General features: G+C 51.7%; 1 protein-coding gene across 2 annotated transcripts; it reads left to right on the top strand.

Moving 5' to 3' along the window:
• Positions 1–197: 197 nt before the first annotated feature.
• kdm3b (lysine (K)-specific demethylase 3B) lies at positions 198–27872 on the top strand. Of its 2 annotated transcripts, XM_030368740.1 has the most exons (25): positions 198–691; positions 2748–2912; positions 3665–3778; positions 3938–4043; positions 4226–4350; positions 4497–4556; positions 5062–5715; positions 6186–7356; positions 11768–11978; positions 13818–14032; positions 16764–16916; positions 17269–17376; positions 17623–17750; positions 17860–18145; positions 18432–18685; positions 19148–19420; positions 20262–20433; positions 20607–20697; positions 20986–21116; positions 22233–22352; positions 23572–23595; positions 25352–25491; positions 25987–26163; positions 26469–26603; positions 26866–27872. In XM_030368740.1, exons 1-25 carry the CDS (start codon positions 488–490, stop codon positions 26944–26946), a joined length of 5298 nt encoding a protein of 1765 aa, XP_030224600.1. In that variant the 5' UTR covers positions 198–487; the 3' UTR covers positions 26947–27872. The 2 variants fall into 2 exon arrangements, with proteins under 2 accessions (XP_030224600.1, XP_030224601.1); XM_030368741.1 differs by lacking the exon at positions 23572–23595.
• The last annotated feature ends 48 nt before the right edge of the window (positions 27873–27920 follow it).

Below are 27920 nucleotides of genomic sequence, written 5' to 3'. Positions count from 1 at the left end.
CTAGATCTACCTATTTATACCAAAAAACAAACAATAAGAGCCATAGTCGGCCAGATAAAGGACTGAACAAGGCAAACATAATAAAACCGAGTTTTACTATGCCCATTGTATTATTAAGATTAAAGAAAGCGTACACGAGCCCGCCGCTAGAGGTCGCCATTGCAGCGAAATCGACCGCCGTCTCCGCAGTGCCGAGGAGCGACGAGGAGTGCGTTCGGTTGTTGCAGGGCTCAATGGCGGACAGAGCGGTATGGGAGCGTTAGCATTGAAGACAATAACATCCATACCCTTCAATTCTTTGTCTCGACTCGGTACACCACCGGGTTATTCAAGAGCGCTCATGTCGACCTAGCCTCTTTGGCGATATCAAGTGGCGTGGACGGAACCCCAGTGCTCGACGGTCTCTTTAAACCCGGAGCTCCGAGCGTCACAGAAGTCCCGAAGTCGCTCTGTTCATGGTGGCTAGCGGAGCTACCTGCAGCACAACATGGGAGACTCTCTGGAGTTGATGGGGAAGCGACTGTTCCTGCTGCTCTCCGAGGGCAGGTCCGACAGCCACGGAGCGGACGGGGCCGAGCCGCAGAAGGCCGGGCCCCGCCGGGACTGGCTCCGGGGCACCGTGCGGGCGGTCAGCGTCATCGGCCTGGCGGCTCCCGAGGCTGGCGGAGGAGAAGCCGCAGCCGGGCTCACGGTGAGTGTTTACATTCACTCGCACATTTGGGACCAGCTAGTGGAAACGGTGAATGTGAATGTGTGATTTTGTTATAACGCAGGGTGCTCTGTGGTGGAGGCCTGTCAGGGTATCGCCCGATGTGGTTCATGTCTTATCCCGGGGATGAACGGGAGTCTCTGGTGTGTGCAAGCGGGGTGGATGTCGCAGTCGTGAAGGCAGAGCCAAACTTGAGGCCGGGGATGGGTCGGCCTTCGCTTTGTTTGCGTTTTTCAGATGGTGAAAAGTAAATTCCCCCGTGAAATGCATCTTCCCGTGGCGACAGCACGCCGTGTTTGGGTGTTTTATGGGGGGTTGTTAATTGTGTTAATGTTGTTACTGTTTGCATTGAGGGGTATCGCTGTCGTGGCTTTCTCTGGTCCCAGAAGGCGAGCCCATGCTCGGCCGTTCGGGTACCCAGTGTTGGTTTGATTCATTCTGGGCCTTGAAACAAAGTTAGTGCAAGGATGATTTAACGTGGTTTGTTTGGCTTTGGTACTCGGATTGTTAGTACTTGTTTTCTGACAAAAGGTTTGCAGTCAAAGTACAAGTATTTTTATTTGAATCTCCCAATTTGTTTTATATATATATCGTAATCAATTTATGTGTGTCCAATTTAAGAAAGCAGCTTTCATCTTTACATGAGTTTGAGCTTTAGTTTATTAAGGGGGATAAACTGTTGTAGGCTATATGTCCTTGATTTAGACTTTAGGACTAACGTCTGTTTGAACTCAGTGTATTTAAGCATACATTTACAACAAATGGTATAAAATCACAAGGGCAATATGATAATCTTTCTACAACCCTCCATCAGTTTAAAGTCTCTAGAACAAAGCCATCCTCAGTCCAAATCACCACAGGGACCAATGTGGAGGAAGAAAAACTTGGTCTGGCCTTTTGTTTAGTGTGTGTGAGCAATTATTATGAAACCCAGCCAATACAATAAGGAATATTCAAAGTTGCAAACTCCCGACCACATATCTATGAGGTTCTCTCAAGCTCTGATCGGTAACAAGCAAATTATGTTGACCAACTTGACCCACATGCACTATGTATCAAGTTCTCTGCAGCTACTATTGGTAACAAGCAAATTATGTTACCCAACATGCAGTATTTAAAGGACAACTCAGAGAGAAGTTATTCATTTTAGTATGGAAGCGCTAACGCAAAATCATTTATCACACTGGAGGTCTTTTGTTTCCTGTCCTGTTCTCTTTCATCGCTGCATTGCATCCATATTTCAAACAAATCGTTGTTGGCATACATATAAAAGTTAGCTAGCTGTAGAGACGGATGCAATGTAGAGACCTACATAGCCCAATATGAACTCTTTCATAACTTTTGCTCCTGAAATGTTCAGAATTGTGCACGTGTAACCGGTTAGTAAATCATAACCGTTTAGGAAAAATAAGTAAACGAACACCGTAAAAAAAACAAAAAAACGCCGTGCCATTGTTTCGCGACGGTCTATACTTTCAACATAGTTTACATATTTATAATTCGAAATTCGTCCCAGCCTTTATACCACGGATACTATAGGGTCTATAACCGCCTTTTCTGATTACAGTTGAATGTAACAGTAAGCTGACCTTATCCTAATTAGCACCGCAACTGCAAATTAATCGCACGGAGATAACCATGGCAACCGGTCAAACAAATGTTATTGAAAAAAAAAATATTCAAAAAAAATAATAATAATTTTTTTCATTAATAAAAAAACGGTTAACCGTGTACACGAAAAAAAAGGGGTGGTGTAACCGTTATTTTTTTTTTGTAACCGTTCACACCCCAAAATAACTAAGAACGTGAACTTAAACCTGTAGTTATGTATGCTTATAATTCCACAGACATCCTCTTCAAAGCATTTCCTAATTATTCTTCTTACAAATGTAAGATCTAGCCGATTGCGCTATTTCATAAAGCGCTTGTTCAGCAAACCATGAGTCTTTTGTAGAAGTTGTTTTCGATGTGAATGCAGCAGCCCTCCCTTCTCTGATCCCGTCCTATGCATGTGTGTCTGGTGTTCTCCCATCTGCAGGTGTTTGTGGAGTTCCAGAACGCTGTGCAGCAATGTTCCTGGGTGCAGGTGTACGGGGAAGGAGTGAAGGCGCTGCTGGTGGAGGAGTCCATCGTCTGGGCCCCCCAGAGTGACGGCACTGGGTCAGCAGCCGCCTCGGCCAATTCCTCTGTCTGGCCCGCTCTGGTAAGCATGCACCTGGAAGGCTGCAGGAGAGAGTTTATATTTAGAAAGGGTACTTTGGTTGTGTGTGCGGAGCGACCGGTATGGATGGTAATCGCCCCTGTTTGATTGATTCTGATGCTGCGCTGGTTGTTTTATCATATCGTCAATGAGGAATTTACCGATGAAACGTCTGCTGTTCGCTGGCCTGCTGTATTCCTCTTGGATGTTGCGCCCACGCAATGTCTGAAGGTTCTTATCAGGGCTATCCGAAGCAGCTTTTTCTACTGTTCCAACTTCTGAATAGTAACCTATCAGAACCCAAAACCCAAACAGCTTTTGTTCATTCACTGCCACGCAGTTATCGTTTAGCTCAACCCCTTACTCTAACCTTACCCTTACCCGATTATACGGTTCATTCATTCTTGCGAAAGAACAAGCTACAAATGCATGCCTTATAGGTAAACAGTCAGATGGGTCCACCAGAGTCAGTGAAGGTTGTTCACTATTTTAGTTGGAAAGGGTTGTAACTGTTGTCCCTCCTTATCACTAAGCCTTGATTTAAAGCCAGCATCTGGAGATTGAATCAGACCACCAGAGGAAGTCTCTTTAACTTGTTTAGAAAAAGTACATAACCAAGACATTCCTGAAATATGTTCCTTTTTGGGTATGAAAATAGTTTTGCACTCACATGGTCAACTCTACTCTGCTCAAACTGCGGCTGTGCCAGTGTGTCCTGAGGGTTCACGGTGGGTAACGCACGGTCTCTTCCTCAGACCTTCCGCTCCTTGGTGGACCGAGTCGGCCTGGGTTCAGTGGTTCCTGTCGAGTTCTTTGGAAAAGGGAGTTTTGAGTTCCTCCCCGAGGATAAGTCCCTCCAGAAATTCGAGGTACGTTGGCCTCTTAAACACACCGCCTGTGAACCAAAATAATGTTCCTCTGCTCGAGATTTAGATTCATCTCCTAACCTTTGCTGGGTTCATCTAGTAACCTTTCTTTGCTGTTGCTCCATCGCGCTGTGTTCCCTGGTCTTCCCTCTGCTGGCTCAGTTTGATAAAGACCTCAGACACTCCTGCGTGCTGGAACACCCCGCACTGCTGGCCTCCATCTCCAGCTGGCGCAGCGACTTTGAGTTACAGGAGATCTTCAGAAAGGGTGAGTCAGGCCCCCGAACTAATCTACAGGCTTACCGCCAACTGCAACGCGGGACTAAGGTCCGATGTCTTAGTAACAGGTTGCCCGAATTCGGAGGTAGAGAAATGTTCACTGTCACTCTATGCGTCACAATATTGATGAGGTGGTATTAAAAGATGCTGCCCCCCCCCCCCCCCCCCCAGGATCGTACACTATTCAGGGGCGCAGGGTTCGAGTGTACCAGCCTGAGTTTGAGGAGCGCTGGGCAATAGGGCTGGTCTCCCAGCACGACCCCCTCACACACATCATGGAGATCACCATGGACGAGGTAACCCAGAGACCCAATCCTCAAGTTGTGATGGAAACTGAATCTAAAATAAAGGGGCTGGTAGTGAACGACTGGGATCAGGCCCAAACTAAAATATATCAAGGTCGTGTTTCTCTTGTCATGAAGTGGTTCTCTTGTCCTCACAGGGAGATGAGAACCAGATGGTGGACCCTCGTGTGATTCACGTGATGCTCACAGAGGACGAGGTAAGATCGTCATTAAAACTTAATGGTGTATAATGCAAACAACTTGATACTGTTGTTTATTGGGTATTGATTGAGTAAGGAATAAATCCTGATGGGCTGACTTTTGCACTGGGCAACAACCTTGTTTGCATCACCACACCCCTTGTTCAGCCCGGAGTGGTTTATTCCATTTATAAAGATAAAAGATAAAGATATATCACAGCTACCAACCACCTTTAGATACCAGTTACTTTTATCTCAATAAGATCTTTGTTGGTTTAACAAGAAAATTCTTCTGCAGTGATTTGCGCACGTTGTGTTGTTGTCATGGAAACATCTGATCGATGTTCTACTTGGATTTGGATTTGTAGTGCGAGGATTTGCAACTTTTAAAAGGCAGAGGTGTCCCGTGACTGAGAAAGCAACGCGACCCTCGGAACGTTATCGACCAATCAGAACCAAGTATTCAACCCCAGTGTGTTTCTAAATACTGACGTACCCCCGGGTTCCTCTGTCCCGCCCCCAGCTGGGTAAGAACGCCCGTCGGAGGAAGGAGAGCGAGGCGGCCAAGGTGGACAGCGGCCGGCGGCGGCGCTCGGCCTCCGACGGCGAGGACGAGAAGAACCTGAAGCGCTTCAAAGGCGCCGGAGAGGCGGCCTCCACGGACGGCGAGGCCGGCCAGGCCTCCGCCGCCGGGCCGGGCCTCTGGACCGGAGAGGGGGGGGCGGCGGCGGCCGACAGCGTCAGCAGCACCACCAAGAACGGGAGCTCCAGGTCCCCGGACGACGTCCCCGCCCTGCTCGTGGAGCAGGCGCACGCCGCTCGGTCCTCGGGCCAGGTGAAGGAGAACGGCCGCCCCCTCTCCACGCAGGGCGTGCCGGACTCCACCACGCCCCTCCCTCACACGCCCACCCCCCCGCCCCTGAAGCCCGCCCCCTCCCTGTTCTCCAACACCTCCTTCCCGTCGTTGGGCCAGATGCCCAGCCTGGTCCCTGGGGGCTCGGTGCATAAGGCGTCGGCGGCGCCCCTGGCGGAGCCGGCGTACCCCCGTACGGCGGCGCTAGTGTCCCCCGGCCCCGTCACCATCGCCTCGTCCTCCCAGGGCAGCGGGGCCAGCGTCACCCTCTCCCCCGCTGTGGCCTTCAGTCCCAAGGCTCCTGCCTGGGGCAACCAGACAGAGGTACAGCACCAGCACCAGCGCCACGACACCGGTCACAATGTTCTGCCTGCATGTATGTATGCCAATTATGGCACGCATGGCCCCATTGATCCCACTCCTTCAGAGTGGGATCAATAGGGCAATGCGTGCCATAATTGGCATACATACATGACCCCCCACTCTGAAGGAGGGACCCCCCCTCCCCCTCTGAAGGAGGGACCCCCACTCTGAAGGAGGGATCCCCCACTCTGAAGGAGGGACCCCCCCTCTCCCTCTGAAGGAGGGATCCCCCACTCTTCGTTCCTTCGCAAGATTTCTTCCTTGCTACTTCAGGGAGTTTTGTCTTGCCCCCTGTGGGGCTAGGGTCAGGGGGGGTCATATATAAACGGCCTTGAGTCCTTTGAGACTGTTCCGGTGACTAAGCGCTGTACTAATTGAATCGAATGTTGACGCTGTGGATGAGTTTGATGCGTTGTTCTTTTGTCTCCCAGGGCTCAAAGACCCACCTGGGCTTCCGTTCTCCGGCCAGCCTGCCGGGGGCGGCCCCCGTGTTCGGGGAGGTCAGCTCCCAGACCAACGGGGCCCCCGGCGCCACCGGCCCCCAGGACCCCTCCAGACCCTTCGGCTTTGGCTTCGGGGGGGACAAGAAGAAGGACGCCCAGCCCCCGCAGGACCAGAACTTGTTTTTCCAGTGCATGACCCAGAGCCCCGGCCCGGCCCCGAGCCCCGCCGCGGCGCAGTCCTCCCCCAAGGACACCAACTACTTCACCGCCGTGTCGGAGGGTCTGGGCAAGGAGCCCCCCAGCCTGTTCAAGGCCGCGGACGGGCAGAAGAAGCCCGCGGGCCCCCACGGCTCCGTCGCGCTGTTCGGCTCCCAGAAGGAGCCGCCCAAAGTGCCTGAGAGCCACGCGGCGGGGAACGGCGTGCTGGCCGCGGCCCCCGGGGGTGCTAGGGGCGCGGTCCCGGCCGTGCCGGCTCCGTCTTCTGGAGCCCACGGCGCCGGTAAGAGGGTCGGTAGTAACGGAGCCGCGGCCCCCGGGCCGCCACCTACCAAGACCCCCGACGGCCACCAGAACCTGTTCCTCCAGGCCTCCCAGGAGCCCCCCAACCCCTTCCTGGCCTACGGGGATGCGCCCCCGGCGGCCTCCTTCGCGGGCTTCTCCGGTGCGGAGGCGGAGAGCGTGGCCGCGGCGTCGGACGGTAAGCCCAACCTGTTCACCATGGCGGAGCAGCCCAAGGGGATGCTGGCGTCGGCCTTCGCGGCCCTCCCGTCGGCCGCGGCCCCCAGCTCCTCTTCCCCCGCCCCGGCCTTCTCTCAGCGGCCCCAGAGCGAAGGAGCGAAGCCCAAGGAGGAGCAGGACAGCCAGGAGAAGCCCACCTCCACGTCGGGGTCCAGCCCCGGGGGGAACGGAGAGGCCCCCGGCCACTTCGAGCAGAGCCAGACCCAGAAGTTCAACCTGGAGGACAGGGGCCAGTCCTCCAAGAGGGACTCGGACTCCAGCATCAACAGCGACCTGTCGGACCTGAGCGAGAACGAGGAGGGCCCGGACAGGGGCCCCGGCCCGGGCAGACCGCCGGGCCCCGCCAAAGAGGCCGGCATGCTGCCCAAGTCTAAAACCGTGGGAGCGCCCAAGGGCCGCCCACGCACCAAGCCCTTCAAAGGTAGGGCCCCCTGCGCCTGGTAAACCAATGTCCCCTACTGGGGCCCCTACTCTGGCTATGTAGCTAGTAGCTCTCTTACAGATGCCAGTTTCATCAATTCCTTTGATGCTGAATTTTTGCCAGTATCCGTTAACGGCGAGTATGCAAGTCTATGCGCAGATCCGATATCATCCCGAGCGCGTGTGGTGTTACGCTGCGTTTGTTAGCGCGTGTGGTGTTACGCTGCGTTCGTTAGCGCGTGTGGTGTTACGCTGCGTTCGTTAGCGTGTGTGGTGTTACGCTGCGTTCGTTAGCGCGTGTGGTGTTACGCTGCGTTCGTTAGCGCGTGTGGTGTTACGCTGCGTTCGTTAGCGCGTGTGGTGTTACGCTGCGTTCGTTAGCGCGTGTGGTGTTACGCTGCGTTCGTTAGCGCGTGTGGTGTTACGCTGCGTTCGTTAGCGCGTGTGGTGTTATGCTGCGTTCGTTAACACGTGTGGTGTTACGCTGCGTTCGTTAGCGCGTGTGGTGTTATGCTGCCTTCGTTAACGCGTGTGGTGTTACGCTGCGTTCGTTAGCGCGTGTGGTGTTACGCAGCGTTCGTTAGCGCGTGTGCTGTTAAGCTGCGTTCGTTAGGTTGAAGGTGGAAAGTCGTACCGGGAAATGCGTCGTCTCCGCACTTCGAACACACATACAGCGCCTTCCATAATTATTGGCAGCCCTGGTTAAGGTGTATTAAAAGCCTAAAAATAAATAAAAACAGAAGCAAAAAAAAAAAAAGAAGCATACTCGCACACTGAAAATATTAGAAAAATGTAACATTCAACTGAAGTGAATTTTAAGTGGAAAAAAAATCCCTGACTGAGAAATAATTATTCTTCATAAAATCACCTGCTCCACAATTATTGGCACCCCTAACAATTCCTAGGAAATAAATGTAATCAAAGTATTTCTGTCATTTCTAAAGTAGTTTACAAAGTTGATCAGAGTATGTAGGAACATTTAATTAGTAATTCATAACTTCCTATTTCCCTGGGGTATAAATATGACGTGACACAGAGGCCCTTTCTCTTCAACATGGGAAAGACAAAGTTTAAAACAAGTTCAAGCGGCGAAAATGAATACATTTAATGATGGAGTCTCCGGAAATATCAACAATTTATTTGGGATCTAACAAGAAAATTAAACATTCAAAATGAATAAGAAAACCTTGTTCAAGGAAATGTAACATTCAACATCAATACAACCTCCAGCTTTCCTCGAGAGTGACCGGTTTGTTTACACAATCTGGGCGCATCTGTCTGCGTCACACAAATACCCGGCGCATTTACTGACGCAAATGATGTTTAGAAATGTTCAGCGTAGTGTCCGAATTCTCGTTTGTTGATTCCCTATGTAGTGCACTATATCATGAACACTATAGGGAATAGTGAGTCAGTGAATAGGGAACGATTTCGAACACAGCTCATGTACCACAGCTGTGACCCGGAAATGGTGCAGCGGGGTGTGATGTCATTTCGCCGTGCGAGCAGACTGGTAGGTTTCGAGCCCCTGCCCTCTCCTGTCGCAGCAGTGAGTGAATACGGCAGGTCAGCGCAACATAGTATGTTTTCCACCGGTGCCAGTTAATTTAAATTTAAATTTGCGGGGCTTTTTAAGTTGAAAAAATAGGTACCACAGCGCTTTAAAAAATATAATATTTTTTTTTTTTAAATTAATTATTAAAATATAATTATCGCCTTTTTATCGGCAACTTGAGACGATCGACGATGGAATCCATCTATCGTCGATAGTCGATAGAATCGACTATCGGCCCATCCCTCCTCTAGTCCTCCCTAACCCTGTGTTGTCTCCTCTAGTCCTCTCTAACCACGTGTTGTCTCCTCTAGTCCTCTCTAACCCTGTGTTGTCTCCTCTAGTCCTCTCTAACCACGTGTTGTCTCCTCTAGTCCTCTCTAACCCTGTGTTGTCTCCTCTAGTCCTCCCTAACCCCGTGTTGTCTCCTCTAGTCCTCTCTATCCCCGTGTTGTCTCCTCTAGTCCTCCCTAACCCTGTGTTGTCTCCTCTAGTCCTCTCTATCCCCGTGTTGTCTCCTCTAGTCCTCTCTAACCCTGTGTTGTCTCCTCTAGTCCTCTCTAACCCCGTGTTGTCTCCTCTAGTCCTCTCTAACCCTGTGTTGTCTCCTCTAGTCCTCTCTAACCCTGTGTTGTCTCCTCTAGTCCTCCCTAACCCTGTCCTGTCTCCTCTAGTCCTCTCTAACCCTGTGTTGTCTCCTCTAGTCCTCTCTAGCCCTGTGTTGTCTCCTCTAGTCCTCCCTAACCCTGTGTTGTCTCCTCTAGTCTTCTCTAGCCCTGTGTTGTCTCCTCTAGTCCTCTCTAACCCTGTGTTGTCTCCTCTAGTCCTCCCTAACCCTGTCCTGTCTCCTCTAGTCCTCCCTAACCCTGTCCTGTCTCCTCTAGTCCTCTCTAACCCTGTGTTGTCTCCTCTAGTCCTCCCTAACCCCGTGTTGTCTCCTCTAGTCCTCTCTAACCCTGTGTTGTCTCCTCTAGTCCTCCCTAACCCTGTGTTGTCTCCTCTAGTCCTCCCTAACCCTGTGTTGTCTCCTCTAGTCCTCCCTAACCCCGTGTTGTCTCCTCTAGTCCTCTCTAACCCTGTGTTGTCTCCTCTAGTCCTCCCTAACCCCGTGTTGTCTCCTCTAGTCCTCCCTAACCCCGTGTTGTCTCCTCTAGTCCTCCCTAACCCTGTGTTGTCTCCTCTAGTCCTCCCTAACCCCGTGTTGTCTCCTCTAGTCCTCTCTAACCCTGTGTTGTCTCCTCTAGTCCTCTCTAACCCTGTGTTGTCTCCTCTAGTCCTCTCTAACCCTGTGTTGTCTCCTCTAGTCCTCTCTAACCCTGTGTTGTCTCCTCTAGTCCTCTCTAACCCCGTGTTGTCTCCTCTAGTCCTCTCTAACCCTGTGTTGTCTCCTCTAGTCCTCCCTAACCCTGTGTTGTCTCCTCTAGTCCTCTCTAACCCTGTGTTGTCTCCTCTAGTCCTCTCTAACCCTGTGTTGTCTCCTCTAGTCCTCCCTAACCCTGTGTTGTCTCCTCTAGTCCTCTCTAACCCTGTGTTGTCTCCTCTAGTCCTCCCTAACCCCGTGTTGTCTCCTCTAGTCCTCTCTAACCCTGTGTTGTCTCCTCTAGTCCTCCCTAACCCTGTGTTGTCTCCTCTAGTCCTCTCTAACCCTGTGTTGTCTCCTCTAGTCCTCCCTAACCCCGTGTTGTCTCCTCTAGTCCTCTCTAACCCTGTCCTGTCTCCTCTAGTCCTCTCTCACCCTGTGTTGTCTCCTCTAGTCCTCTCTAACCCTGTGTTGTCTCCTCTAGTCCTCTCTAACCCTGTGTTGTCTCCTCTAGTCCTCTCTAACCCTGTGTTGTCTCCTCTAGTCCTCCCTAACCCTGTGTTGTCTCCTCTAGTCCTCCCTAACCCTGTGTTGTCTCCTCTAGTCCTCCCTAACCCCGTGTTGTCTCCTCTAGTCCTCTCTCACCCTGTCCTGTCTCCTCTAGTCCTCTCTAACCCTGTGTTGTCTCCTCTAGTCCTCTCTAACCCTGTGTTGTCTCCTCTAGTCCTCCCTAACCCTGTCCTGTCTCCTCTAGTCCTCTCTAACCCTGTGTTGTCTCCTCTAGTCCTCTCTAACCCTGTCCTGTCTCCTCTAGTCCTCCCTAACCCTGTGTTGTCTCCTCTAGTCCTCTCTAACCCTGTGTTGTCTCCTCTAGTCCTCCCTAACCCCGTGTTGTCTCCTCTAGTCCTCTCTAACCCTGTCCTGTCTCCTCTAGTCCTCTCTAACCCTGTGTTGTCTCCTCTAGTCCTCCCTAACCCTGTCCTGTCTCCTCTAGTCCTCTCTAACCCTGTGTTGTCTCCTCTAGTCCTCCCTAACCCTGTCCTGTCTCCTCTAGTCCTCTCTAACCCTGTGTTGTCTCCTCTAGTCCTCCCTAACCCTGTCCTGTCTCCTCTAGTCCTCTCTAACCCTGTGTTGTCTCCTCTAGTCCTCTCTAACCCTGTGTTGTCTCCTCTAGTCCTCCCTAACCCTGTGTTGTCTCCTCTAGTCCTCCCTAACCCTGTGTTGTCTCCTCTAGTCCTCCCTAACCCCGTCCTGTCTCCTCTAGTCCTCCCTAACCCTGTGTTGTCTCCTCTAGTCCTCCCTAACCCCGTGTTGTCTCCTCTAGTCCTCCCTAACCCTGTGTTGTCTCCTCTAGTCCTCCCTAACCCCGTGTTGTCTCCTCTAGTCCTCTCTAACCCTGTCCTGTCTCCTCTAGTCCTCTCTAACCCTGTCCTGTCTCCTCTAGTCCTCTCTAACCCCGTCCGGTTTCCTGCAGTGGGCCAGTCGGTGCTGAAGGACCAGTCCTCTCTAACCCTGTGTTGTCTCCTCTAGTCCTCTCTAACCCTGTCCTGTCTCCTGCAGTGGGCCAGTCGGTGCTGAAGGACCAGTCCAAGGTGCGGCGCCTGAAGCAGTCGGGCGAGTCCTTCCTCCAGGACGGCTCCTGCATCAACGTGGCGCCCCACCTGCACAAGTGCCGCGAGTGTCGCCTGGAGCGCTACCGCAAGTACCGGGACGAGGACACGGACGGAGATGACGACCCCAACGTGGCCTGCCGGTTCTTCCACTTCCGGAGGTGGGTGTGGGCGCACGCGACCGCGGGATGATGAGCGCGTCTGTCTCCGCGGGCAGGATGAAGGGCTCAGTGGTGCACGCTAATGGTCAACACAAGGTGTTTGGTTTATTGTGATGTGACCATGGCCATATGAGTTGTAGGCTTTATGTGAGGATGAGGTGGACAGGAGTAGGGCTGCTCGATTATGGGAAAAATCATAATCAGGATTATTTGGGGCCATATTGAAATCACGATCATTCAAACGATTATTTTTGAGTTTGAAAACATGATGTATTTATTCAGCATGTCTCGCCAAAAAAACACTTTGTAACTGAGAACTTTGAAACGTCACCTTAAAAAAATGGTATATCTAACCAAAAAAAAGATATGTATCCAGCTTTTCTGCACTTAATATAAAACATACAATGACAAAACAAAACGAAAACTCCATTATATAAATTTTTTGATCGTTTGACACTAAAATCGAAATGTGAGAGGAGAGTTGACGGAGAAGATGGCGGTTGAACTAGTTTCAAAGTTTATACCGTTTATACTCGGTAATACCGGTGTTGACACGAGTGTATTACTCGGTGTGATAATGTCCACACCGCGGCAACCCTACTACATGTTCCATATCTGTTAACATATTCTCCATCCATTAAAAGAGAAAGATCAGTTAAGTCATTCATTCGTCTGAAATATACCAGCCAGCACATACACATTAGACTAGCAGCTTGTGCTAGCTCCCGCCTAGCAATGACGTCAATGGTAGAGCTCTGGCTAACTGTTTCTCTGTCAATTCACCTGCAGAACTCGTTAATGCCGGACTTTGGAATAAATCCGTTATTTTTGAGCACTTAGATGCCTCCCCCTCCAGCATCCGCCTCTTCTTTATTCTGGCCTTTTCAGCCCCTCCTTTCTCCTCTTGCCTTCCATGAGTGCCACAACAAGCAAAAGCAAGCAACCACGAACTTGCTTGCCTTCTCTGTCTGACGCGTCTTTAGGGTCATGCCATTAGACGTGGGGCTGCTCATATATCCCCCTACATTTCCGCAAATGGACTTGACTTGCAAGCTGTTTATTGGATAAACGCATTTCCCAATCCCAGGAGTCTTTGCTCCATTCTACGTCAATTCAAGAACAAAGAAATTAAAGTAAACTAGTTCGTATTATTTATTTATGGCCATGAAAGTTTCTGTCACGCCTGAATAATGAAGAATTAAATGAAGTAAAAAAAAAACAAACAAAGAAAAACAACATGAATGAATTGGATGTTCCCGAGACTTGTATTGTAAATGTCGGGGATTTTCCCGGCCTCTTGAAGGGGAATAAAATCTTCCGATCGTCCCGACGGCCCCCCCGCCTCTGGCCTCAGACAAAAATGGTATATGTGTATAAAATGATCTGATGATCAGTCATTATGGGTCTGGCCCGACTAATCAGATTTGACTGGTAAATCTTAGTAGCGTGAGAAACGGCATGCAATTATTAAATTATTAATAATGCATTCACCCTATGCAATTCTTAATAATTAACCTTATTAATTAATAATCCTACTAATATTAATAATTAATCCTACAAAGGACCCATCAAATGTTTACCTTTGTCATTACCATGTCAAAAAAGTGAGTCTTCAACAAAAATGTATAATGTCGAGCAATACACTTTTTATTCTCTAGTCCTCATAGCAATCCAATAAAACTGTATAAAGACGGTACTGCATATTATTTTAAAGAAAAATATGAAATAAATCTTTCCATGGCCATCCCCAGGCCCACTAACATGTCCACCAGTTTAAAGTCCAGACATCCATCCATCCTGAAGCTCATCTCTGGCCCCTCTGCCCCCCCTCCCCTCCAGGCTGGCGTTCACCAGGAAAGGCATCCTGCGGGTGGAGGGCTTCCTGAGCCCCCAGCAGAGCGACGCCATGGCCATGGGCCTGTGGCTGCCCGCCCCGGCCGTGCAGGAGGGCCTGGACCTCGACACGTCCAAGTACATCCTGGCCAACGTGGGCGACCAGTTCTGCCAGCTGGTCATGTCCGAGAAGGAGGCCATGATGCTGGTGGAGCCGCACCGTGAGTCTCACACCCCAGAGTGCGTCAGGACCCCCCCCAGAGTGCGTCAGGAACCCCCCCAGAGTGCGTCAGGACCCCCCCCAGAGTGCGTCAGGACCCCCCCCCAGAGTGCGTCAGGACCCCCCCAGAGTGCGTCAGGGCTCCCCCCAGAGTCCCCCCAGAGTGCGTCAGGACCCCCCCCAGAGTGCGTCAGGGCTCCCCCCAGAGTGCGTCAGGACTCCCCCCCCCAGAGTGCGTCAGGACTCCCCCCCCAGAGTGCGTCAGGACTCCCCCCCCAGAGTGCGTCAGGACTCCCCCCAGAGTGCGTCAGGACTCCCCCCAGAGTCCCCCCAGAGTGTGTCAGGGCTCCCCCAGAGTGCGTCAGGACCCCCCCCAGAGTGCGTCAGGGCTCCCCCAGAGTGCGTCAGGACTCCCCCAGAGTGCGTCAGGACTCCCCCCAGAGTGCGTCAGGACTCCCCCCAGAGTGCGTCAGGACTCCCCCCAGAGTGCGTCAGGACTCCCCCCCCCCAGAGTGCGTCAGGACTCCCCCAGAGTGCGTCAGTACTCCCTCTGGGGTCACGGCTTCTGTCGCTGGGGCTGGAGACTTGATTCATGTCATTGTAAATTTAGTGGTGACGTATAGTTGCACTTCACCCAAAGGAAAATTATTTCTTATTATCTTGGGAAGTGGTGTGCATAGGCCTGTCACGATAACACATTTCTCTGGGCGATTAATTGCCCCAGGAATTATTGCGATAAGCGATAATATTGCAGTTTTTCAACTAATATAATGATAAAGTACACCCTTTCGAAGATCAATAAACCTTTATTTTTAAAGAACACTGGAACTGGACGTCTTGAAGACATTTAAAATATCCAGAATAAATTAAATAAAAACAATCTATTATTAACAAAAAATGCTCTTGAATAAAAACCAAACACCACCAAAAACAATAAATAAAATTGAAACACTAAATAAAAAGGATGTAAACACGATTGCGCCAGGACTCCGCCTCCCACATAGACAATGCAACAAGTTAGTAGCCGCGTTTACATGGCACATCTGTTCCTAAAATGTGTTCCGAATGTACTGTATAGGCCTACATGGCAGTAACAAAAGTGTCCGTTCTGTCTCTCGCGCACACCTGACACATCTCTGGACTGGCGGCGACATAATGGATGTCTTATCACTATCGGGGATTTTAAATTAGATTTTAATGAAAGCACAGCAGGAGAGAGCTTTTCTCTGCCTGCTCCTTCAATTAAGAAGGAGGACAGCGCAGCAACGTCAATTTCTCGTCAGATCTTTATATTTACCTTAAGCTCCGCCGCAAACAAGAGGAATTTGGATGCGAGTCTGCAGCCAAGACTGGTGGGAGAGAGTGGTCTTACAGGAATTTAGTGACCAGGAATCCTCGAAGGTCCATTTGCGAACTACTGCAGCTGCCATCTCTCTAAGTTAAGTATTTTAACGTTTAGCCTGCAAAAGTACTACTAGTAGCCTACTCATTTACAGTTACCTCGGACGCGCGCGGACACTTCGATACACGAACACGTCATTATTAAACACCCATGTCCCGTCGCTTAGCAACCGGACACGCTTACCGGACTACTTTTACGGAGTAAAAACATTGCCGTGAATCAGGCAATAAATCCACTTTCCTTGACAGCGGTGAAGTTCGGTGTGCTTAAAAGTACCGACGGAGCTCAGTGGACCAATTGCGAACTACTGCGGCTGCTCTAAGTTAAACCCCAATCTATTCGGAATAAGTGCATACATGGCGATTAAAACGGACTACACCACCTCTTCTATTCGGCATAGAATCTATGCCGAACAGATAATTGTATTCCGAATGAGGCGTATACATGACCATTTTCTGTTCCGCATAGAAATCTATGCTTAGGCCTACCCTACTAAATATATATAATATATATAAATATATATAATGCATAGAACGCCGGTCACTATCGGGAAAATAAGCCCCGACAGGGCGAACAGGCAACCGACGCGCAGCGGAGGTGTCTTGCTTCACCCTGAAGGGGCTTATTTTACATAATGACCGGCGACGTTCTATACTACATCATCCCGCTTATCACAAGGCTACTTGCCAAGACGAAAAAATAACTTCACATGGTGTGTCTTTACAATTTATTCGTTAGCAGCATTCGTAGTGTTGATCAGCAGAGAAATAGTCCTTCAAAGATGTTGACGTTGCTTAGCAAACGAAGACGCTGGGGTTGACAAGTTATCGGACTATCTATGCAAGTGAACGGAGCGTTCCACGGCATTGAGAAGACCCGTATAAAGGCCCATAATATTTCTGTTTATTGCATAGATTTCTTCTCAGATTAGGCCAATAAAGCAATGATTTAAATAAAAGAGTGCGAATGGAAATTATTGCGGCCGAATTTATCGCGCAATTAATTGATTTATTGCATATCGCGACAGGCCTAGGTGTGCACAACCTTTTTGATTCATAGTTCCCGGTACATAACTGGGATGTCCTCTTTCCTGTCACTTTTTTACGGTAACGATTTTCTGGGAAATGTTCTTGAGCATTTCTTGGTTACACCCCAACGTTTGAAAGGGGCCTTAAATACATGCAGAGCCTCCAGAAATGGTCTCTATATTCAGAACGTTAAACACCATCATTCTGAGCATTCCTACAACGCCATCGTATCTATTGTGTGAGCTGTGGTAGCCCGGGCGACGGCTCAGCGCTCAATGTGTCGCGTGTTCTCCGCCTTTCAGAGAAGGTGGCGTGGAAGCGTGCGGTGCGAGGCGTGCGGGAGATGTGTGACGTGTGCGAGACCACCCTGTTCAACATCCACTGGGTCTGCCGCAAGTGCGGATTCGGCGTGTGTCTGGACTGCTACCGGCTCCGGAGGAACCGGCCTCGTGAAGGTCAGTTCAAGAGGGCGTCTTACGACGCGGTCACGATGCCGCCATCAGACCTGTAAAATGGTATTTAAATAAGATGTAAACTGGAAAACAAAGGTCTTTTTTTTGAGTCAGCTTAGCTCATGAGGTAGAGCGGGTTTCCTTGTAACTGGATGGTTACTAGTACGATCCCCGTCCCCATCTCCTAGCAGAGTGTCGAGGTGTCCCTGAGCAAGGCACCTCAACCCTACTGCTCCCAACGAGCTGGCTGTCGCCCTGCGTGGTCGACGTCGCTGTCGGTGTGTTAATGTGTGCATGAACCGCTTGGGATCAGAGCGTCTGCAGAAGGCCCTTAATGTAAACGTGTTCCCCTCAGACGTGGACGAGGCCCCAGAGGACGAGGTGTTCGCCTGGCTGAAGTGCGCCAAGGGCCAACCCCACGAGCCCCAGAACCTCATGCCCACGCAGATCATCCCTGGAGCCGGTAGGGGCCCTCACCGAGCGATCAATTCATCTGATATGATCCGTCTATTGGTGTACAGTTTATTTAGGCCCAATCCCATTTCTACCCCTTACCCCTTCCCCTTACACCGCCCCCTTGTTTTGAAGGGGTAAGGGGAAGGGGTAAGGGGTAGAAATGGGATCGGGCCTTACACTGTTCAGTACTGACAGCATGTCCACGTGTCCGACTCTGATGTGTTCAACCCTTCACCCCGTTCCTCCCCTTAAGCGCTCTACAACATCGGGGACATGGTCCACTCGGCGAGGGGCAAGTGGGGCATCAAGGCTAACTGCCCCTGCACGAGTCGGCACGGGAAGACCCTGGGTCGGCCCAGCGGCCCCAATGGGATATCCCAGGTACGTCACGCAGCCGTACGGCCCCGCCCCCACGCTGACCTACAGCGGCCCGTCATGCACGCCACATCCGGACCGACGCGTGGTCCTAACGTTGTCGTCTCCTCCCCAGCACTCCTCCTCTTCCTCCCTCGGGGCGGCTTCCACGTCGGGCGTCGGTCACGCCGCTAAATCGGAGGCCGATGCGTCGGCGGTGAAGCTGGAGGCCGCGCAGACGGCGCTGACGGCGCTGACGTCAGACGGAGGCGGTGGCGAGACGGTGGGCGGCGCCAGCGGGCCGTCGGCGGCGTCCGGGAGCCAGGCCAAGGAGCCCCGCGCCGCCACGGGGGAGGGCAACAGCTCCGCCCTGCACTGGCTGGCCGACCTGGCCACACAGAAGGCCAAGGACGACACGAAAGGTAGCGTGGAAACGTGGCCGGGGGTCAACGCTGTCCAGGTGCTGGATTACAGGGCTCCCTAAAGCCCGCTCGTAAAGTCGGACGTTTAAAAATATGAGTTTCCGAGCCCGAATGTCATAAAAGGAATCAAAAGCATGCAAACGTCTGAAGCGTAAACGGTGTTTATGGTCTTCTGTTGAACGCGTCAAAGGCCGAACACGGTTAACCCTGGGCGTCTCCGTGCGTGTGGTTAAACGGCGGGAAGGAGGTTGTGGCTGACTTTCCGCTCCCCCCCCCCCCCCCCCAGACTCCGGCTCGCTCCGCTCCATGATGGGCCGGGACGGCCGGCCGCCGTTCGGCCTGGACGCTCTGGGGGCGCGCTCCAAGCCCTGCGTCTCCAGCCCCAAGCTCTTCAACAGCCTCCTGCTGGGCGGCAGCCTGTCCCAGCCCAAGCCCGAGGGCTCCAGCCTCAGGGACCTGCTGAACTCGGGCCCCGGACGGCTCCCCCAGGGCCCCGGGGACGGCGGCGTCCCCTTCCCCTCCGTCTTCACCTCAGGAGGCGTGAGTGGTTCTGCTTCATACCGCGGGGCTCAAGGAAGAGGCTGGGCAGTCTAGAGCTAACGGGGTGTGTGTGTGTGTGTGTGTGTGTGTGTGTGTGTGTGTGTGTGTGTGTGTGTGTGTGTGTGTGTGTGTGTGTGTGTGTGTGTGTGTGTGTGTGTGTGTGTGTGTGTGTGTGTGTGTGTGTGTGTGGATGAGAGGGATTTAAAGGATAACCTATCACCTCAACAGTGAGGTGATAATTAGTCCAGGTCTGGCCGCTCAAGTCGGTTTGCAAAAAGCTTTAAGAAGCCTTTTCATTTGGGCGTGACGACCCCAACTCCGTACAGCAGGCTGCCGTCCCCAGGGGGGGGCATGGCTCTGTTCTGAATGGGCTCTTTTAGGTTGAGGTACAGCTTCCACAGAGACCCAGGGACGACTCTGGCGGGCTGTGAGTGAGCTGCGGTCCCTCTCGTGTCTCCCCAGGGCGACAAGCTGAAGGGCAGCCTGCCCGACTTCCTGGACCACATCATCGCCTCGGTGGTGGAGACCAAGAAGGCGGAGGGGCGGCGGGGAGGCCCCCCGGAGGGCGGGGAGCTGGGGCTGCTGGGGGCCCGGAGGGAGGGCGTGATGGGCCTCAGCGTGCTGGACCCCCACACCTCCCACTCCTGGCTGTGTGACGGGCGGCTGCTCTGCCTGCAGGACCCCAGCAACGGCAACAACTGGAAGATCTTCAGGGAGTGCTGGAAGCAGGGACAGGTGAGGCCGGGTGGCCCTCCCTTAGGTTGCAGCGCTGGGTACCTCTTTGGTAATTCACGTAAACATAATGCAAAGCACAGGCTCATGGGTAAAGTACAGGGCACGGGCTCATAGGTAAAGTACAGAGCACGGGCTCATAGGTAAAGTACAGAGCACGGGCTCATAGGTAAAGTACAGAGCACGGGCTCATAGGTAAAGTACAGAGCACGGGCTCATAGGTAAAGTACAGAGCACGGGCTCATAGGTAAAGTACAGAGCACGGGCTCATAGGTAAAGTACAGTGCACGTGACCTTCAGTAAAACGACCTCCTGTGTGTCCTGGGTAGTTGGGGTGGTTACTGCGTGTCATGCTGCATTTCCATTTATGCGTCAGGCTGTACCATCGTTCAGTTCCAGTTCAGGGGGAAGGCAGTTAACTAAGTGGTCTCGAGCTTTGGAATGGTATAATCTATTGTAGGTGTCCACTGATGAATGTGTTGATGATGGTCTTATGAATATCAAAGGACACAAACATAGCCTTTTGTGCATTGGGAGAAGAGGTTTCATCTGAGACCCAGCTGCAGTGTTTCTACTAGTTTCGGGTCTTCCCATCCTGGCAGTCTGCATTACAGCCCGATGTGGGAGTGGGGATGAGGTGGGAGGGTTTGAGTGTATTTACAGCGGGGATCAAGACTAGAGATGCACGGCCAGAGAGTCGCCCTCTCATGACTCAAGAGGGGGTTTCCCGATTGGGGCTGTTTTTCACTCCTTTCCCAAACATTTGTAATGGGCTTAGTGGCCTCACAGACGCAGCGTATTGAAATAGAGAAGGGCTGAGTGTCACCGGTCCTCTGTTCTGCAGCCTGTGCTGGTGTCGGGGATCCACAAGCGCCTGAAGGGGAACCTGTGGCAGCCGGACGCCTTCAGCAAAGAGTTCGGGGACCAGGACGTGGACCTGGTGAACTGCAGGAACTGCTCCATCATCTCCGACGTCAAGGTGCGGGACTTCTGGGACGGCTTCCAGGTCATTTCAAGTGAGTCTTTTCAATACATTTAGTTTTTTCTTTATGGTAACATGAAAATGTGCGGATTATATGTTTAATGTGTTCGGAATTGTGGACTCAAAGCGTGAGGTGGAATGGAGGCCTGTATTCTGTGTTCCATTAGTTCCCTGGTCAAGCCATTAACCGTGTGTGTGTCTCTGCAGGACGCCTGAAGGGCAGTGACGGACAGCCCATGGTGTTGAAGCTGAAGGACTGGCCTCCGGGAGAAGACTTCCGGGACATGATGCCCACACGGTGAGCTGCCTCTACTACAGTCTACCACGCCCTCCAGCCTCCACCACGGCCTCTGACCTCCACCACGCCCTCCAGCCTCCACCACGGCCTCTGACCTCCACCACGATCTCCAGCCTCCACCACTTCCTCCTACACCTCCACCACTTCCTCCTACACCTCCACCACTTCCTCCTACACCTCCACCACGGCCTCCAGCCTCCACCCCGCCCTCCGGCCTCCACCACGCCTCCCTGGTTCTATAGTCCCACGCTGCTGTTAAAGGTCTCCCTCCCCTCGGTGTGTGTCCAGGTTTGACGACCTGATGGACAACCTTCCCCTGCCGGAGTACACCAAGCGAGACGGCCGGCTCAACCTCGCCGCCCGGCTGCCCAACTTCTTTGTGCGTCCGGACCTCGGCCCCAAGATGTACAACGCCTACGGTGAGAAACGGCCGGGCCATACGTCCAGAAGGACATTCAGTGCATTCAGCAGACGCTTTTATCACAATAAGTAATAAGGGAAACAATAAGTGGCCGTTGGTACAGTAAGGATGTTGGTAGAAGTACCAAGCATTAACAACTCCTAGGTTAACCCATTCCCCGTATACAACGAGCTAGCTAGGATAAATGTACTATTTTTAAGTGCAAGGACGTACAACAGAATAGGATTAGAGCGGACTCGGTTAAGCAAAGCAAAGCCGTCCCAGAAAGTCTCTAACCACTCCTTGTCTCTCTCCATCCCTGCCTGTCTCTCTGTCTGTCTGTCTCTCTGTCTGTCTCTCTGTCTGTCCGTCTCTCTGTCCGTCTCTCTGTCCGTCTCTCTCTCTGTCTGTCCGTCTCTCTGTCTGTCCGTCTCTCTGTCCGTCCGTCTCTCTGTCCGTCCGTCTCTCTGTCCGTCCGTCTCTCTGTCCGTCCGTCTCTCTGTCCGTCTCTCTGTCTGTCCGTCTCTCTCTCTGTCCGTCTCTCTGTCTGTCCGTCTCTCTGTCTGTCCGTCTCTCTGTCTGTCCGTCTCTCTGTCTGTCCGTCTCTCTGTCTGTCCGTCTCTCTGTCTGTCTGTCCGTCTCTCTGTCTGTCCGTCTCTCTGTCTGTCCGTCTCTCTGTCTGTCCGTCTCTCTGTCTGTCTGTCCGTCTCTCTGTCTGTCCGTCTCTCTGTCTGTCCGTCTCTCTGTCCGTCCGTCTCTCTGTCCGTCCGTCTCTCTGTCTGTCCGTCTCTCTGTCTGTCCGTCTCTCTGTCGGTCTGTCCGTCTCTCTGTCTGTCCGTCTCTCTGTCTGTCCGTCTCTCTGTCCGTCCGTCTCTCTGTCCGTCCGTCTCTCTGTCCGTCCGTCTCTCTGTCTGTCCGTCTCTCTGTCTGTCTGTCCGTCTCTCTGTCTGTCCGTCTCTCTGTCTGTCCGTCTCTCTGTCCGTCCGTCTCTCTGTCTGTCCGTCTCTCTGTCTGTCCGTCTCTCTGTCCGTCCGTCTCTCTGTCCGTCCGTCTCTCTGTCCGTCCGTCTCTCTGTCCGTCCGTCTCTCTGTCCGTCCGTCTCTCTGTCTGTCCGTCTCATGTCCTGCTCCATCAGGTCTGATCTCCACCGAGGACAGTAAGGTGGGCACCACCAACCTCCACCTGGACGTCTCAGACGCCGTCAACGTCATGGTGTACGTGGGCATCCCCCAGGAGGCCGGAGACCACGAGAACGGTGAGCAGAACGCAGGCGCATCACACCATCTATATCCATCACACATCTACATCCATCTCACATCTACATCCATCACACCATCTACATCCATCACACAATCTACATCCATCACACCATCTACATCCATCACACCATCTACATCCATCACACATCTACATCCATCTCACATCTACATCCATCACACCATCTATATCCATCACACATCTACATCCATCTCACATCTACATCCATCACACCATCTGAATCCATCACACCATCTACATCCATCACACATCTACATCCATCCCACCATCTACATCCATCACACAATCTACATCCATCACACCATCTACATCCATCACACCATCTACATCCATCACACATCTACATCCATCTCACATCTACATCCATCACACCATCTACATCCATCACACCATCTACATCCATCACACATCTACATCCATCACACCCTCTACATCCATCACACATCTACATCCATCACACCATCTACATCCATCACACATCTACATCCATCCCACCATCTACATCCATCCCACCATCTACATCCATCCCACCATCTACATTCATCACACCATCTACATCCATCCCTCTCCTCTGCCTTCTCCCACTCGGCTCCCACTCGTGTACCAAACAGCACAATCCACGTTTCAAAGACGGTTCAGTTCCTCTACAGCATTCACTTTTATGAACAAACTGCTTTTGAAACAAATGGCAGAACATGTACGGATTACTTAAGATAAATGAATCCCTTGACTTCCCCTAAGACAAAGCAAGCTAATTAATTGCATCCCTTTGTGCTTTGGTTTATGAAATTCTTCATTATTCATGACTTTTGACGCCATTGACATTGACTTGATCTATTTAGGTATCCCGGCAATACACTATCCCTAAATAAAGCCCTCAATAAATCACACATTTTCCCGTCTTGCACCCTCTCAACATATCTAAATATGTTTAAATATCAATGTAAACTGTACGCCAATAAATCCTACATAATGTTGGAGAATAACACACTGTATAAAATATATAAAATGTACATAAAAATGTTTGGACTAAGATGGCCGACGGGCTCCTCCGAAATTCCAACTGGCTTTCCCGCCACATGTCGGCCATTTTGACCGTCCTACCTGCCGGTGACATCACTGGCGTGCCCATGAGGAGGTCCTCATGTTATTTGGGGCCAATTGTGTTGACTGTGGCCAAATCTTTTCATTCACAGAGCCAGATATCGCTGGACGCAAAGGTCTGTAGATTTCACTTGTCCCAGTTCAGTAGCATGTCCTCCCTGTTGACTAACAGCCCCCTCTCCCCCCACGGCCCATCTCTGTGTCCCTGTCAGAGCACCCAGATTCATCTCCCTAGACGTGTCTCCTTGCATGCATAGCACCACAGCTAAACTTCTGTTTCTACCAAACAAAATAACAACCTCTTCCACTCTTTTAAATGTCTTCTTCTCCACTCTGGGATCAAACTTGCTCTATGTACACGTCGGTTGGGTTAAGGCCAAAAGCCATTTTACAACCCGCTTATCATGATATGTTGTGGAGCTACCTTCTTGAATCTAGTGAACTCACACTGGCCTCATCCCTCCCCACCTGGTTGGTCCCCCCCCCCTCCCCTCCCCTCTCCTCCCCTCTCCTCCCCTCCCCCCCCTTCCCCTCTCCTCCCCTCCCCCCCCCCCTCCCCTCCCCTCTCCTCCCCTCCCCTCCCCCCCCTCCCCTCCCCTCCCCTCTCCTCCCCTCCCCTCTCCTCCCCTCCCCTCCCCCCCCTTCCCCTCTCCTCCCCTCCCCCCCCCCCTCCCCTCCCCTCTCCTCCCCTCTCCTCCCCTCCCCTCCCCCCCCTCCCCTCCCCTCCCCTCTCCTCCCCTCCCCCCCCCCTCCCCTCCCCTCTCCTCCCCTCCCCTCCCCTCTCCTCCCCTCCCCCCCCTTCCCCTCTCCTCCCCTCCCCCCCCTCCCCTCCCCTCTCCTCCCCTCCCCTCCCCTCCCCCCCCTCCCCTCCCCTCCCCTCTCCTCCCCTCCCCTCTCCTCCCCTCCCCTCCCCTCCCTGTAGCTTCCTTTAGTATCAGCTTGGTCGTTTGCTCTTAGACTAGCTGTTAGTTAGGAACCTTCACTGCTCTTCAGTGGTGACGGGAGCTCTTGTTTTCTTCTTCCTTGGAGCAGTACGTTTTCATTTATTACGGTATTATGTTAGCGTTTTATTGTTTTTTTTAGGAGTTCTGCAGGCATGTTGTCATTAGCCATATAGCTAAATTCACACGCTTGGTATGGATTCATTTTGGGAAGACTGGATCACGTGGGAGCAAAACATCAAGTTTACCAACTGAAATAAACTTATCAGTCTGGGATGTTTCTCTTAACCTCCATCTACACTGACACGCGTTTGAGCCCAGGACAGATAACGAAGTAGACTCTGTAAAGATAAGAAACCTTTACAATTGTTGTTATAAGTAGTACGCTCTGTCTTTTCTACTCGGGAAGGATAGATGTAAAACATCTGAACCAGTTTCATCATTTGTCAAACCCTGAATCGTACCGGTAATGTCGCTCTTTACCACCTGATGGCGCTATCATGACCACGGTGGGTTGTCCGATTGAGAGGACCATTATGGGATGCCTTTAATCTGACTTGACGACACAAACAAGTTACCAAGACAACCGAGTAACGGGCATCGAGCGCCTGCAGGGCGTTCGTTGGACATTAGTTCTGGAACGGTGCCTAAACGTTGGTCAGGGCGAACGTCTTGATGTGGATGCAACCTTAACTTACCCAAACGTTTCATCATGAAAAGTGTCAGTTTGCGGACAATTTTACCCGTGCGAGCTCACACACACACGATTGTACCGGTAAAACCAGACGGCGCCCGACCCAGAGTTACACAACACTGTCTTCTTGGATCTATTTTGTAAAATAAGCCCAGATTTACATATACTGAATATTTATAGAAACTGATGCGAAACGTCGCGCCTGTGTTGTCTTTGTTTGCATAATTGCGTCTCCAGAGGTCATGACGACCATCGAGGAGGGAGACGTGGACGAGAAGACGAAGAGGAGGGTGTACGAGATGAAGGAGAAACCGGGGGCGCTCTGGCACATCTACGCCGCGAAGGACGCCGAGAAGATCAGAGAACTGCTGCGCAAGGTGAGCTGTCTGTCTGTCTGTCTGTCTGTCTGTCTGTCTGTCTGTCTGTCTGTCTGTCTGCCTGCCTGCCTGCCTGCCTGCCTGCCTGTCTGTCTGTCTGTCTGTCTGACTCTGTGCTGGGCCCCTGTCTGCCTGTCTGTCTGCCTGCCTGTCTGACTCTGTGCGGGCCGTCTGTCTGCCTGTCTGTCTGCCTGCCTGTCTGACTCTGTGCGGGGCCCCTGTCTGTCTGCCTGCCTGTCTGACTCTGTGCTGGGCCCCTGTCTGTCTGCCTGTCTGCCTGCCTGCCTGACTCTGTGCTGGGCCCCTGTCTGCCTGTCTGTCTGCCTGCCTGCCTGTCTGACTCTGTGCTGGGCCCCTGTCTGCCTGTCTGTCTGCCTGCCTGTCTGACTCTGTGCTGGGCTCCTGTCTGCCTGCCTGTCTGACTCTGTGCTGGGCCCCTGTCTGCCTGTCTGTCTGCCTGCCTGTCTGACTCTGTGCGGGGCCCCTGTCTGCCAGGTGGGGGAGGAACAAGGCCAGGAGAACCCTCCGGACCACGACCCGATCCACGACCAGAGCTGGTACCTGGACCAGGTGCTGCGGCGGCGGCTGCTGGAGGACTACGGCGTGCAGGGCTGGGCCATCGTCCAGTTCCTGGGGGACGCCGTCTTCATCCCCGCCGGGGCTCCCCACCAGGTCAGCCGCCCCGGGCCTTATTCAGTCCCTAGCCGTTGTTTTTAATTGAATAAAGAAATGCAATGATCAAAAGATAGTCCTTTTAGCTTTTGCAATATTATGTTGTTTTACTATTCTGCATTTTCCCCTAATTAAGCTTTGAACTTGAGCTAGTCTTCATCATACCACAACTCCCCAAGAGCGTTTATGAGTTCTCAGATTCAAATAACCAGACTCAATTCAAATAACCCCCAATGTGGAGCGAAACCCTGTCTGTCTGCCGCTGAGTTATTTAATTCTTTGTATGTTTACCCCCCTCCCTCCAGGTCCACAACCTGTACAGCTGTATCAAGGTGGCAGAGGACTTCGTCTCCCCTGAACATGTGAAGCACTGCTTTAGACTGACCCAGGAGTTCAGACATCTTTCTACCACTCACTCCAACCATGAGGATAAGCTTCAAGTCAGTCCGCCCTCCACACACATTACCTTTACATTTCAGGCCTTTAGCAGACGCTTTTATCCAAACGACTAGAAACAATATATTGTTACAGTAAAGATATTCATAGAAACAAGTTATGCAATTTTCTTTAAGTGCCATACAATAATTGCGTTCATTAAGTGCTAGGACGTGCAACATACAATAAGTGAGTGCTCGATACAAAATGGCAGCCTTTCTTTGTGTCCCCACGGGTGTCTCACATTCTGTGTGTTGTCCCCTACAGGTGAAAAACATCATCTACCACGCGGTGAAGGACGCTGTTGGCACACTGAAGGCCCACGAACCACAGCTGGCCCGGCCCTGAGCTGACCCGACCCCAAGACAAACACACCACAACATCACTTTGACTCACAGACGGACACAAACATACACACGCACAGATGGATAAAGACACGCGCACACACAGACACAGACACACACACGCACACACACAGTAATTGAGTGTAGGGATTTCTTTTTTTTTTTTGGTCCGAGTAAAAACAAAAAAAGGTTTGTTATTTGGGGGCAATTTCGGCGCATTCGACAGCGAGTGAGCTCAGATGTGCTGGTTTTAATTTTGGGGGCTCGTTGAGGTCTCCACCTTCTAGTTAATTTTGCAATTCTCTTTTCATCGAGTGTGTATTTAAGCTCCACGTTCGTTAGTCGTACTCGTTCTCTTTGGTTCGTATGTGTAAAGACACCGGAGACGCCGGGGGTGGGGTGAGGAGTTAGGAAGCGAGGATGTAGGAAGCTGCCGTGCCTTCAGAGCAACAAGAGGTTCAGCTGATGCCAGTGACAAGGCGTGAGCACCAGGCAACCTTCTACTGTTTTGATGAACTCAATGTTACGTTTTATTCCTTCGATAGCACCAAGGTTAACCCGTGTTCCTATACACGTTTCTGTTGTTGGTGGGGGAACCAAGGCAACGGCGTCCCCGTCCGCCCACTGTGGCTGAGCGCGACCCATGAAGCAGCCAGGGAGGGGAGCAGACCAAAGTTTTGTATTTTTTTGTTTTCACTTTTAAAAGTTGATCAGCATTTTATACATCAGAAGGAAGGGGGTTATGGTTGCTTGATTGTTTTTAATCACCCGTTTCATGGTTGGAATGACCCGCGTCCTCGAAAATGTTCAAGAATTATGATTTCAGCTTAACCGAACTACTGGCCCTAAATGTTATTTCAATATACGAGTATTGATATTAGCAGTATGAACATTTTTTTTTTCTTCAAAATAAAGTTTACAAAAAAAACATGTTTCGTATGTTTTATGAGTTGCAAACTAATCTTGCTTGGAGTTTAA

This window comes from Gadus morhua, chromosome 10 (assembly GCF_902167405.1).
Source record: "Gadus morhua chromosome 10, gadMor3.0, whole genome shotgun sequence".
NCBI classification, from domain to species: Eukaryota; Metazoa; Chordata; class Actinopteri; order Gadiformes; family Gadidae; genus Gadus; species Gadus morhua.
This window is presented reverse-complemented; position numbering and strand designations above follow the sequence as displayed.